The 13,108-nt window shown below is 46.4% G+C and overlaps 1 protein-coding gene across 5 annotated transcripts; it reads right to left on the bottom strand.

The window, feature by feature from the left end:
• Positions 1-11,850, bottom strand: sec24c (SEC24 homolog C, COPII coat complex component). 5 transcript variants are annotated; one of them, XM_019864918.1, is made up of 25 exons: positions 11,678-11,850; positions 9,977-10,155; positions 9,543-9,623; positions 9,247-9,376; positions 8,994-9,160; positions 8,240-8,881; positions 7,685-7,827; positions 7,370-7,438; positions 6,556-6,664; positions 6,349-6,476; positions 6,083-6,221; positions 5,892-6,007; positions 5,696-5,820; positions 4,710-4,901; positions 4,498-4,591; positions 4,309-4,425; positions 4,025-4,195; positions 3,822-3,918; positions 3,588-3,733; positions 3,374-3,512; positions 3,170-3,288; positions 2,858-3,037; positions 2,548-2,733; positions 2,257-2,346; positions 1-1,982 (listed from the first exon to the last, which is right to left on the bottom strand). In XM_019864918.1, exons 2-25 carry the CDS (start codon positions 10,134-10,136, stop codon positions 1,842-1,844), a joined length of 3,681 nt encoding a protein of 1,226 aa, XP_019720477.1. In that variant the 5' UTR covers positions 10,137-10,155; positions 11,678-11,850; the 3' UTR covers positions 1-1,841. The 5 variants fall into 5 exon arrangements, with proteins under 5 accessions (XP_019720477.1, XP_019720502.1, XP_019720492.1 ...); XM_019864943.1 differs by lacking the exon at positions 11,678-11,850 and adding an exon at positions 11,360-11,493; XM_019864933.1 differs by lacking the exon at positions 9,543-9,623 and having other exon boundaries at positions 11,678-11,849.
• Between the last annotated feature and the right edge of the window lie 1,258 nt (positions 11,851-13,108).

Raw genomic sequence — 13,108 nt, forward strand, 5'->3', positions numbered from 1 at the left:
TTGAATTTCACTTTTGAAACAAGCATTTTTTTTTATTTGCAGTCCCAAGAGCAATGATAAAGGAGAAAACAGAAAAAGGAACAAAAACAATGAAGATTACAGTGAAGACGGTGGCTCAATCAAGTCAACAGAACAAAGGGCTTCACACACACACCAAACGCATTTATACATATTTTTGAAAAGGAACAATCAGTGATTTTGACTTGAATTTGGTGGGTTTGTTAGCGGGTCCCTCTGTTCCTCAAGAGAAAGTTCACTAGGACCGACACACGCATGCGCTCACTCATCAAAAGAAGTCAGTCTTGACATTGACGCCCGTTCATTAGTAAAAGCCACAATTTTTATATTTGCGATGGCCAAAAAAAAAAACAAAAACCCATCACATTTGGATTAGAAGCCTTTTTCTCTATGAATTCTGTACAGATTATATATATTTGAGATATTTATATATAAACATAGACTGTTCGGCACGGGTCCATTCGTCCGCTTTAATCATGCCGTGCAGAAATTAGAGCGCAGGACGGCCCCGCACCTGTACACTTCCTCACATGAAATGAGGACTCTTCATTTGGTACACCTCTAATGGGACCTACCGTAAATACAAGGCTTAGTTTTTTTTTTCATAGCATTATTAAATGAAAATATGCTAATTATTGCGCTTGCCTCCATGTGCCAAGTGGACACCTCAGTTGATACACCAATGTACAATCAAACAAGGGGGCTTTACAAAAGAAAAGGCTCGTTTTGGTGGCATTATGAAACGTTAACGTTGAGAGGTTGCCTCCGAGTTTCAAATTGAGAAATTCCATTGGGCACACATCATGGAGCCTAACCCAAGGGAACCGTACAAAAGACAATGCGTTTTTTTGTGGCATTATTCGATGAGCAATACTCTAATTATCACATTATCGAGGACACTTCATTAGGTACTCCCGCACAAGCTCATTCGATCCAACACAAGGGTGTTTACATAAGGTCATGCTTCTCCTGTGGCATAATTAAACGAGCGCTGGCTATCAAAGAGGGGACTTTTCATTGGGTACACTCAAACACAGCGGTCGTCATGAAACCTCTGCGTGTCAATTGAAAATTCTAATTAAGTCTGGAAAAGCGAAGACACGGCATGAGGTACGCCTCGAAACCACAATTATTAGAGATAATGCTCGATTTTGGTGGTATTTAAAGACTTAACATTTTAACTGTGGCGTTTATGGGTTAGTCAAAACGAGAATTATGAACCATCGTAAAATTTTGGGATTAAATGCGTGCCGAATGAAAAGCAAAAAGCCATTGAGACGCTGACGTGAACTTATTTTTCAATACAGTGACAGACACGCACACAAACAGAGGAAGCGGCTCGCTATAAGGCAATGATTAAAAGGGGGGCGGCGGAGATCAGGTTACAGCATTTATTTGATTCCACTGGTGTCTTGCTATTATGGAGACTTCCGATATAACGGGATTGGATTCTATATAAAAAGCCATGTATGGGAAAGGGTGCTTTAAACAGCCTTTAGTCAGTGCTAGTCAATCAATACATACAGTCTTGTTGCATACATTTTTCTTCAGTGTGTGTGTGTGTGTGTGTGTGTGTGTGTGTGTGTGTGTATACATATACATACATCACCTTCCCTCCTCATCCTCCTCCCCCGCAGTCAATTTGAGGCGGAGTGAAGCTCTATTAACATCAGATTATCTCACACCCACACACATTTCCTCACACACACACACGATGTAATCTGCCAGCTGCGGCGCTCCACAATGAGGAGTTTATTCAGTTAAAAAAAAAAAACAGGAAGGAGGAGAAAGAGGAGGGAAGGAGAAGATGGTGGCGGCAGCGTCTAGCTGAGGAGCTGGCGGATTTCCTTGTGCATGTGACACAGGAAGTCCACGTAGGACGCGCCGCCACTCACGTTCTTGTCCTCCATCAGGAAGTGTCGGAATATGAGCTCCGAGCGGTCCTCCTGCTTCACTAACATCAGCTGCGACAGCAGAGAAGAAAGCAGGGGTGGGTTGCGGTTGGGCGGGGGAATGCAGCAAGTAACAATTAATAATAAATTGTGGACTTTGACCTCGCAAAAATGATACAACAGGGAAATTCCGCAACACGGTTCCAGTGAGCCATGACAAAAATCAATCCTAAAATGGTCAGGACTTCCTGGCTTTGGATGAATAATAAGGTGCCACATGCTTCGGTTCTAACTCGAGTAATATTGTGCAAGACAGAAATGAACAACGAAGGCAGCATCTGTTTACCTTCATGTATCGTGACCGCTGGGCTCTGAAGGAGTCGATCATGTCTCTGAGTCTTTGTGAGAAAGGATTATCCAAAACAGGCAGAGACGTCTGAAACATTCAATTAAAAAAAATTAATAAATCGCACAGCAAATATATCGAGATACAGTTTGACCGGGACCGCCAAAAACTCATTTCACGAGACTGCGCATTTCGACACCTGTGCAGTTTACCAATCGGAAGGGAAACCAGTGTACTCTAAGAGAGAAACACTCAAAATGAAAACAGCGGCCTTGACCGGCATCTTCTCACCATTGTCGTGTCGATCTGGCCGAAACTGGACGTCCCGAAAATGTTGAGCAGCAGCTCCTGCTGCGCGTTGGCCCCCACCCACAGGAAGAGGTGCAGGCCCGTCTCCAGCAGGTACACACCGCCTTTGGATAGCCTCTCCTCCGACGCCCGCACCGCCACCGGCAATGAGCCGCTCTCCAGCTTCATCTATGAAAAAAAAAGAACGTCCAGACCGCGCTCATCATTTATTTATTCTTCAAGCAGGCTGGAAACTCTTGTTAGGTTCTTCTCATTCCTGCCCACCAAGCATCGATATTATCAAGGGGCGTACCAGCGGCAGCAGGCGCGGGTAGAAGAAGACGTGCGTCTCCGACACGTCCATGCCGCTGATGAGCTGTCGTAAGTAGGCCCTGTCGTCCAACGACACGTCGGCGGCGGGCAGCAGCACGTCGCTCTTCAGCACGCAATTAAGGTAGACGGGCAGCAGCTTCATGCACTCGGGGAGGATCAACTGGAAAAGACAAAAATTCAATAAAACATTGCTGGTGTAGAGGGTGTAGGTTCATTTTCATTGTTTAATAATAGTTCAGATTCATATTGACTGTGCGTTTCTTTGTTCATGGTGGAGATTTTAGGGTCATACCTGACCAGCCGACGAGGGGCTGGCGCAGTTCTTGCGATAGCAGGCCAGGATCTGAGCGCACTGGTTGACAAGCGTGTCCCTCACCGCCTTCGTGGGGTTGTTCAAGATGCCACGGAAAGCTGTGGGGGAAAAAGAAAAACACAATGTGACGCCTGCAAAAAATAAGAAAAAAACAAATGCCCCAGTGAGAGTGTAGGAGCTCACCATATTTGGAGAGGAAGTTGATGATTGTGTCCGTCTCGCAATTGCGGTACAGGTCGGACAGCTGGGAGCAGCAGTTGACGGCCATGTTGTGGACACGCAGGCGCCTTTGGCCGCCGCAGCTGGTGTACAACACGGCGCACTGCAGGGGGCCCAAGCAATCGAGTTTAGACTGAAAGAAACAACGACCGGCTTCACTGGAAGAATTCGAACTCGCCTGCACGAGCGCCCCGGTCTCCTCGCTGAGCTTGTCGTCGTGCTTGAACTCCACCGTGACCGCCTTGTCGCAGTCAAGCCCGGCAAGCTCCACGTCGGTAGTGTTGCTCATGAAGAACGAGCCGAAGAAGTCTGTCGCTCGTATTCCTAATGCACAGATTTATTATTCTCGGGAGGGCTCGGTCACTATCGCCCTGAAATAGTGAAATCTTTCTGTGAACAACAAGAGACTTACCAGTGCTGGTTCGAACCCTCATGACAGCATCGAAGCCAATCGGCTTCTGAACGTCTCGTCTCAAGTCATTCAGGAACCTCTCCTGGTCCGACTGCGCCTGGAAAGATAGAAATTGTCAGTTAACGTTGCAAGCAGCAATTGACGGACACTTGCAGAAGGATAATAAGGAAACAGTTCAGGATGAAGCCTGAAGAATGTCTGACCTGGAAGTAAGTGTACTTGTAGACCGAGCCTCCAGTGGAGACGGGGACCACGGCGAGCGTCGCCACATCCACATACTGGTTGGGGAAGAGGAAGAGATCCACGCAGCATCCCTGTGCCACGCATTCTTTGGCCAGCGTGTTGTAAAAACTCACTTGAGGCTGAAACAGAGACTGGAGAGGCCACCAACATTTACAAAGATTCAGATGGTTGCGTGTCCGTCAACATTTCATTTCATGGTATCTCGATGCATTTATATATGTAATGGAAATCCTGGACTTCTTACCTTCTCCTTATCAGTTCCAATCAACTTTTTATCTTCTCTGTTCTTCAATTTTCCGGGGGCCTCGGCAATGGGCAGCGAAGTGTGGAAGACAAACAGCTTCCCTGCGCAATCTGCTGCCTGAGGAACATCTTCCAGTTTTACACTCTCACAGCAGCGACCCCCCCCAACACTTGGACCGGCAGAAATTACCTTGAGCGCCTCCAGTCCGGCCTGTATGACGGGTCCAAAGACGGTCTCCGTCTCTCGGGTGTTTGCAAACATCTCCGGGATGTGGTCGAGCAAACTGCAAAACATAGAAAATGGATGACCCCTTCTTTTTTCATTAAAATTGGAATAAACTCTAAACCATACCGTGAACCGTACCGCTTGGCGGAAACCCGCAGTTTGTACGTCTCACCCACCTCTCGATGACCTGCCGGCTCTCCCCAACATTGACGAGGAAACCGTCCAGCAGTGGCACGAACATTTCCGACACGTCCGAGACCACCAGCATCTGAGGTTGGGCCAGGCTGGACTTGACGTTGTAGAAGTGGAGCACCTTGTTGTAGGTAACGAAACCTACTCGCACCGTCGAGTCCAAGTCTGGGTTCTCTCTGGAGAAGACAACAATGAGACTGTGACTCTTGCTGAAACAAAACGTATTTTTCTCTGATCTTCAAATCACACGTCGAAAGGGTTTTGTGGCTGTATTGTTTGTGTTTGAAAAACATTTGTTTCAATTGACTATTTCTTTAAAAAAATTAGTCAAATGAATCGCAGGAAATTTCACAACCAAAAGGTTTGAAAGATCCTAATGTCTATTTGGTGTGATCTAAAGTGAAGTATCTGCATATAGACAGGATTTTAAACCTCAGCTTGGATAGAGTCAGGGCGACTCTCCTACACATGTGGAAGGGCACATCTTTGGAGTCTGGATCGATATTTAATTTCGATTATGTTGGTTGTGGAGAAATCTGCCTTGCAGTTGTGTATGGAGCCAAACATGCAACCTTCCCTGGAAAAGTTGTCTCAGCAACCATTCGGAGCCAGAAAGTGGAAAGGTCAGCTTAAATAAAGTCAACAACAAAGAAAAGGGCTTTGCTTTCCCTGGACCTGTTCCTGCACTGCTGGGAAGCATTCCTGGAACACCTCAAATTTCCTCTGATCAGAGTGCAGAGCTGTCATCGGGTCGACAAATTGAATTGTCCTTGGCCTGTAGCCTCAAATTTAGTTTGTTTAGATGTGAAGGGATATTAAATGAATAAGGCCATAATGTGTGTCCTTTCTGGTTTTCTAAAGAGAGAAAGCTGTGTTGCATTCTGGCTTCTTAACTTTGCCAAGAAAAAAAAAGACGTGATTTTCCTCAGGTTCACTGTATTCCACTCTCTATTCATTCATGAGGACCTACCTGGGCAGCCGGTCCAGGAGCGCCTTGAGTTCTTGGCAGACGATGCCGACCATGCCGCTCTTGACGGCGTTGTAGGACACGTCAATGAGGAAAATGAAGGCTGGAGGCTGAGGGATCTTGTTGTTCTAGAAACAAAAGAGCTACGTGAGTGACTTGTTATGTATTTGAGGATGTCGCAAGACTAGAAAGGACTCACTTTACAGTAGTCGACGGTAGCCAGGAACTCGTAGCTGCCCAGCGAAAGCTCCGGTCTGTCATAGAAGTCCACTCTTTTCCCAGTGTGGTCCAGATGCTGGAAGTAATGAGGAGGAACTGGACAAGCACACATACATACACCCAAAGAACATCATGAGCCTGAATTAAACCCAACAACACGCACCAACTCACCTTCTGTGACACAAGAGCAAAAGCCGCATTGGAAGCGACGGCCTCCCTCAATAAATTGCATGTACGGACACATGTAGGCCTTGCAGCGGTTGCAACGGATGGGACCTCCTTCGCCGTGGTCCACCAGGTATGGCGGCGTCTGCATATAATCAAACAATTGTGCTCATAAAACACATTCACGTTTTGTTTTTTACGTGCACAAAAAACATGAATCCCACTCCTTTAGCCAATTGGTAAGCATGGACAGAGGAGAGAGGATGGCTGACCTCATCCGCCGGCAGCGTGGCGAGCGGCTTGATGACGGCAGCCAACGGCACCTGAGACTGCTTGGCCATATCTGCCGTGCAGGGAATGTTGTAGGCTGTACAGCGAATAAACCTGGGGCTGGCATTCCCTACAAACATGCAAACGTGAAAAATGATGGATGACATCTTTTGAGTGACGGCAAGCTCAGGGGATGCTGGAGGCCTCACCTTGGTCTTTGACGTGGAAGTCTGTGGTGACCAGTGGCGGCGCTTGACCCCTGACGCCTGTGCTGAACGGCTCAGTGCTCTTGGCCTTGTCATCCTCGATTACTTGGATCTGCAAGATGGATACGAAGGTTGAAGGAGAAAAAAAAAAGTACGAAACACACAACGGCAACTTTGAACAAACATGCCACACTGACTATTCTCGATCATAAATACACGCTGTCCCCAACACAAACACATTCACTCTTTTCACAGACAAAAACATTCACTCCTCTCTGTTCTCAGTGAGCAATTTAATAGCAAGAGGTAGGCTTAGGTCCCTAGTCGGGACCTGCTTTGAGGTTTGACAAAAAACAGACTCTCTGAAGAGCAATTGGTTGACGCTTCTCTCTCACTCACACACACTGAGGCCCTCTTACATTACCTCTATGAAACACTCACATATTCTGCCTCTAACTCATTCACTCCTATCCTCTCCCTATCCCTTTCACACACACATCCTCAGACGCTCAGCTTTTTAACACACACACTTAATAATGTTGACACGACAAACAAAATTACATCCCCAGGAAAGAGGGTGGATTCTGCGGGCATGCAAGTGAAGACTAACATGCAGCGAATGGAGAGTAAGTGGGGAGAGGGTGGTTCAGAAAACTGATCAGTCCCTAAAAATAAAATCATTTGTGAACACAAAGAGATCCAAAACACGAAAAGCAAAAAGTGGCTTGTAACTGGCGGTGCAAGGTCAAGCGGTGGTGGGGATGCGTTGGGAAAGCCAGCACTGGGACAAGAGGAAGAGCCACACGAGGACACTTACTGGGCTGGGGATAGCGTCTGGGTCTATTCTATGTCTTGATTTCTGCACGGTCGGCATGTCAGACGCTTGCTTTACATTCAAAAAGTTTGTCCGGCAACATTGTGCAAAACAGGACAACAATTAATCAACACCATAGATTGAAAGACAAAAAAAAAAGGAGCAGCAGTGTGAAAAGACAGTGAGATGTTGCAAGAATTGTTATTTTTATACATTGGTCAGTAGAGCTGTTAAAAGATTATTGCTACTGTTGAACATGCGCAAGTACAGAGAAATAAAACAGTGGCAGGATGTGAAAAGTGTTTTGTAGCTTCTTACAGGGCTAGGAATGGCATCTGGGTCCAGTCTTTTCTGTGTCGATGGGGCAGGGCCCGGTGCTGGTCCCAGAGCGCCGTAATTCGGTTGGGCAGGATAAGGGGCTGTGAAGCCGGGCTGAGGCCCTCTTACCTGCCCAAATGCACCTGAAGAGACAAACAAAGAAAACAGATAAGAACTAGCGCACAGTATACATGTGTAGTGTTGTCCACAAATAAGCGCCATGCCTCGGTAAACTTCAGGAAATAAAAGGTAGTGGTAATTCACTTGACTCTGACCGATATGAACACGTGTTGCCATTAACGTCTTGAATGCACCTCAAAGCAGGCATGGCATCTGAACAGCTGAAGTTCATATGGAGCATTCCAGGAGGAACGCTGCTACACAACATTCAGAAATTATTTGTAGATTGGCTGCATGCACATACTATCCCCCCCAACCCAAAGAAAAAATATTTCGACGGGAGTGGAAAAAATAACATCAAAAAGATGCCTGATTCTCAGCAGCTGACGAAATGAACTGCGTGTCGCTACAGCGTCTTTCATTCAATTGGCTCACCGTTCTGTTGGGGAGGGTACCCTCCTGGCATAGCATGCTGGGGTGGGGGCATTTGCTGCAGTGGTCCAGGAGGGCCTAGCGGGCCCTGTGATTCTGGAGGCAAGTGGTTGCTCTGAGACATAGACGTCGGAGGCATTTGGGGTCTGGAAGGAAAGGGACCTGAGGAGAAAGGGGGTTGCTGCTGAGGCGGCAAGGGGCCTGGGTACTGCCCGGAAGGGGTTGACGTCGGAGGAGGAGGATACTGCGAGGAGGTGGGAGGGGGCGCTCTTGGAGGGAAAGAGCCCTGAGGGGCTGAGGAGAAGGCAGACTGAGTGGGGGGGAAGGACTGTTGAGGTTGTGACATCGACGGGGAGGGAGCCTGAGCCGGCGGGGGTCCCGAATACGAGGGAGGAGGAGCAAAGGATGGCTGATTGGATGGGGGAAGAGGAGCGGGGGAGGTGAAAGGCTGCTGAGAAGTCGGAGGCAGAGACGAATTGAATGGCGGCTGGGAGGCAGGAGGGGGGCCTCCGTAGTACTGTTGAGAAGCAGTAGGCGGCGCCTGAGTGGGCGCGGACAACGCTGGGGGCAGAGCTTGCGTGTAGGTGGCGGGAGGTGCGGCTGAGAAGGAATTACTGACGGGAGGCTTGGAGCTGTGAGGTGGTGCTGAGGAGACACACACGGCAACATGCGTCAATCAACAAAGACCGTTCAGTTTTCTTTGCACGCGAGGGAAACTACATCGTTCCACCCGGATTGTTGTTGGATGCATTTGTACCATATCCGGGCCCGGCGGTGTTCGGCAGCCCTGAGTTAATCTGCATGCCGCTCATTTGGCTGGTGACGTGTGACATTGCGGGTGGGGATCCATAGTGTTGGGGGTAAGAAGAGGGTGGGCCCGACAGATTGACCCTTTCTTGGTTGTATGACTGGGACACAACTGGCCTGCAAATAACACAAAACATAATAGAACATGATCACCTTTTTTCATAAAGACGAGCGAATTGAGAGAATAGACTCTGCTCCAGCACCTTGGGGGTGCCTGTGTCATAGGTGGGGGGCCATTCTGCATGTCGCTCTGATGCCGACCCCCATACTGATTGTACGCTTGAGGGGCCGATACCGGCGGTGGCCCTGAAGTGGGAGGAGCCCTTCCGTGACCTGAAAGATGGGTATAAATTCAATTCACCCAAAAAACAAACAAAAAAGGGGTGGGGATGACCCTTAAGTCTGCTACTGTGGAGCGAATTATGGGAAAAACAAGCGCCTGCAGTTACGGAGAGGATTGGATGATGGCAAAGTGAAAGGAAGCAGAGGAATGCGTTACCTAGGTCAAGGGGAGAGGAGAGCTCTGAGATGGGGTTGGCTGGCGCAGCCTTAGAGGGGAAGGTGGTGAAAGATGAATAACCTGAAATGCAAGCGAGGAAAGATGGGGAAAAGTTTGATCATGGGAGGAGGACACGATAGGGTGAAAGTATCAAGTCACGTCAAGGCAGCTCAGACTGTGATTAGTGTCGTGGGAGACCCGGGGAACAAAGTTGACAGGTGTGAAAGCGTAAAACCGTAACCATGCATCATAATTAATCATTCGCTTTATTCATCCAACAATGATTTTTTTTTCATCTTGAAATTAAAACATATCTGACATTTGGACTTTCTTTCTCCTCATAAAATTATAATCGTAACTCTTTTGATTTAATTTTCTGTGTGGCCCACACCTCTACAAATATCAAATCTAGCCACGTGTGTGTCGAGTTTTACCTTGTGGTGGCTCTCCAGTCTGGTAGGCTGACACAGGGCCGTTGTAAGGTGCGTAGGGAGGCGGGTAGCCGGTGTCCAAGGGTGCAAAGGCGGGCTGCCCGTAACCAGGCTGAGGCTGGCCATAAGGAGAGGCCATGGGAGTGTGCTGGTTTACATTCATCTTCAGTTCATCCCGAAATCTGAACGACATGGGGATATCATGAACTGTTTGGCACTAAATAGATAGCAGTTATAAGACACTGTTTAACCATCTCCACACCGAAGAGCATAAGATGCTCATATTTACAAGTTTAGTGACAGCACCTTTATTTGCTTTGACTCGAATACACACCCTAAACTGCTGTAATGGGAATTCAAATTTCCATTACACTGCATGCCATTCATATTTGCAGGCCAAACAAAACCACAGTGGCATCATGTTTGAATACAAGTCGTGTATACAAGAGCTGCACCAGTAAGATGTGCAATTATTAAAATTAGAGAGAGAGAGAGAGAGAGAGAGAGAGAGAGAGAGAGAGAAAACAATGGCAGCAGCATTTCTGTCCGTTAGGCAATAGTATCTGGAGGGTTTTATCATCCAAAAAGTGTTTAATATTTTATTTCATTAACTCCAATAGTGTCCATGTTTGTCGATACTTACTACATTACCCCTAACAGATCATGCATCAATTAGGAAATTATATAAGGCATCTGAAACACAATATTGCACACAACTGCATATTATAAGTTCAGCGAACCTACCATGTATGATGGAGCCAATAATCGAACCACGAACATGGCACCGAGACAGATGTGCTAACCAATGGTTCACTATACTTTATTCAACCTAATACAGACAATTGATCATGAGGTTACTCAATAGAATATTGACTATTTTTTGTGAAATTTAAATGAGTCCATTTGTCCCGGAAGAAAGCGATGGGTAACTTTATGGCAATGTTCATTACACTAGATTCAATGTTAGTCACTCAGCAAACAAATGGACTCAAGTGGCAGACATTTAGGCCTTTTAACTGAAGGCCTAACTTTTACAACAGAGTATCATCTATCAAGACAAACAGAGGAGAAACGAGCGCAGTTTTAAATAATTCAACTTCGACGAGAAACACAATCGCCGCGATGCTCGTTTTATCGTGTCGGGGCCTGTCGCGATTGACACACGATTGCGACACTTGAGGCTGTGTTGAATTAAAAATTACTCGACTGGGCCGTATTAAATCGTTGTCAAGTGAAGTGGCCGAAAAAGTAAATCCAGTTTGGAGTTAATCGATAACGCTACCCAGGGTAGGCAGCGTCCTGGTTTAACTGCCGCATTGCTAACTCTCTAGCCGGGCTAACGTGACCGAACCATAGCCACAACAAACACAAGATATCACACAATACCTTTACTGGCGACGACCTAGGACAAAGTACAACACTGTTGACTCAACAAAAGTCCAAAGTAATGCGGCCCGGAGAGTGGGCGGCTAACTTTTGAGTGTCGGCCAAGTCGCCGATGACAGCGGTGTTTCAATCAGCTGTCTGCATATCACCACCGTAGCTAGCGGACTAGCACGCTAGCTAAAGCTAAGTGACATCCAATTGCTTACACCATAGCTACTTTAGCCACGCTAATTAGCATTAGCATTCTAACATGGCCCAAAAAAAGCCGGACGTGGAAGTCACGCTCATGTTTGAGCGTTTTTTCACATCAAAACCTACCTCCGGAGTATTGTGAAAAGTAAGGCGTCCCTGTGCTCGTGGCGAACCGTAAATCGGCTAAGCGACAGGGGGGCTAAAGGAAAAATGGATGTCGTTCCCGTGTGTTTCTCCCTAATCCCTTCTTGGGGTGAGAAGCGGACATTCAGCGGAAGTGCTGCAGCGGTATGCCACGTCCACATCCGCCCTGCGCGGAGCCACTTCCGGTTGCAGGGACCAATTTCATCTAATTCCGAAGTGGCAAAGTAGTCACACTGTACTACTTAAATACATTTATGTATTTAAAAAAAGTATGCTGTCACTGTCAATTATACACAATATAGTTGCTTTGGTTAAAAAAAAAAAAAAAGAATCCAGCTCAACTTTTAATTCACATTTTCATTAAGATAACCTTTTTTATTTGTCCCACACTGTGGAAATTTGCAGACTACAGCACCAAAATAAATGTTTCCGAAAAGAACAGAAAAATCCGAAACATATAAGAACAAAAACATAAAACTTTGTAAAAGGTTATCCGCTTGTGATAAGAGTAAACAGTCGGTCACAAATGCTTTCATACATTTCCGTATGAAAAACTCCTACATGTATCTACAAGTGGTGGGAAGTAACAAAGTAAAAAATCTCACTGTACTTAATTAAAATTCTCACATGTCAGTACTTCAAATATTTATTTATTTTTTGAAAACATTTTACTTCTACCTACCTCCTGTAGCTTCTCAGATAGTCATGTTCCTTTTGTCAACCTCTGCGGATGACAAAACGTTAAAAAAAAAGAATAGAGAAAGGTTAAGTCAAGCACATTAAAGACAACGGCACACATTCAAATATGGAAAATAATCCCATCCATGGCCCCACTTAAGAAAATAGTTTGATGGCGTCCGCTCCAAAAATATACACAGTGTGGTGCCTTGGTGACCTGATCTACGAGTTTTTAGAGCACAGGTGCCAAACTCTGGTCCTCGAGGGCCACTATTCGGCATGCTTTTTGATGGTTCCCTCTTCCAAAAAAAAAAAAAAAAAAACTGATTCAAAGATTCAAACAATGAGCTCATCAGCAAGTTCTGTAGGATACTGCTAACAATCCTGACACGTGTGTAGAGATGTCAATCGGCCAATTTACAGCATAATGAATGACTGAGGAAGCACAAAAAGACAATAAACCCAGTGACATTCTTTAAAGTAGACCCACCGCTACCCGGGGCCCACTTCATGTTGAACCCCCTCCTCGCTTAAGCGGCTGTATGAGTGTGCGGGTGTGTGTGCGTGGGTGGGAAGGGTTATTTCTGGATGGTGTCTGAGCAAGCATCCTCTCAGAGTGACATGGCATGTGTTGAATAAAAGGGTATGATGAAGACACACACACACACACACACACACACACACACACACACACACACACACACACACACACACACACACACAGACACACACACA

This window comes from Hippocampus comes, unplaced genomic scaffold, assembly GCF_001891065.2.
Source record: "Hippocampus comes isolate QL1 unplaced genomic scaffold, H_comes_QL1_v1.1 scaffold74, whole genome shotgun sequence".
Classification (NCBI taxonomy): Eukaryota; Metazoa; Chordata; class Actinopteri; order Syngnathiformes; family Syngnathidae; genus Hippocampus; species Hippocampus comes.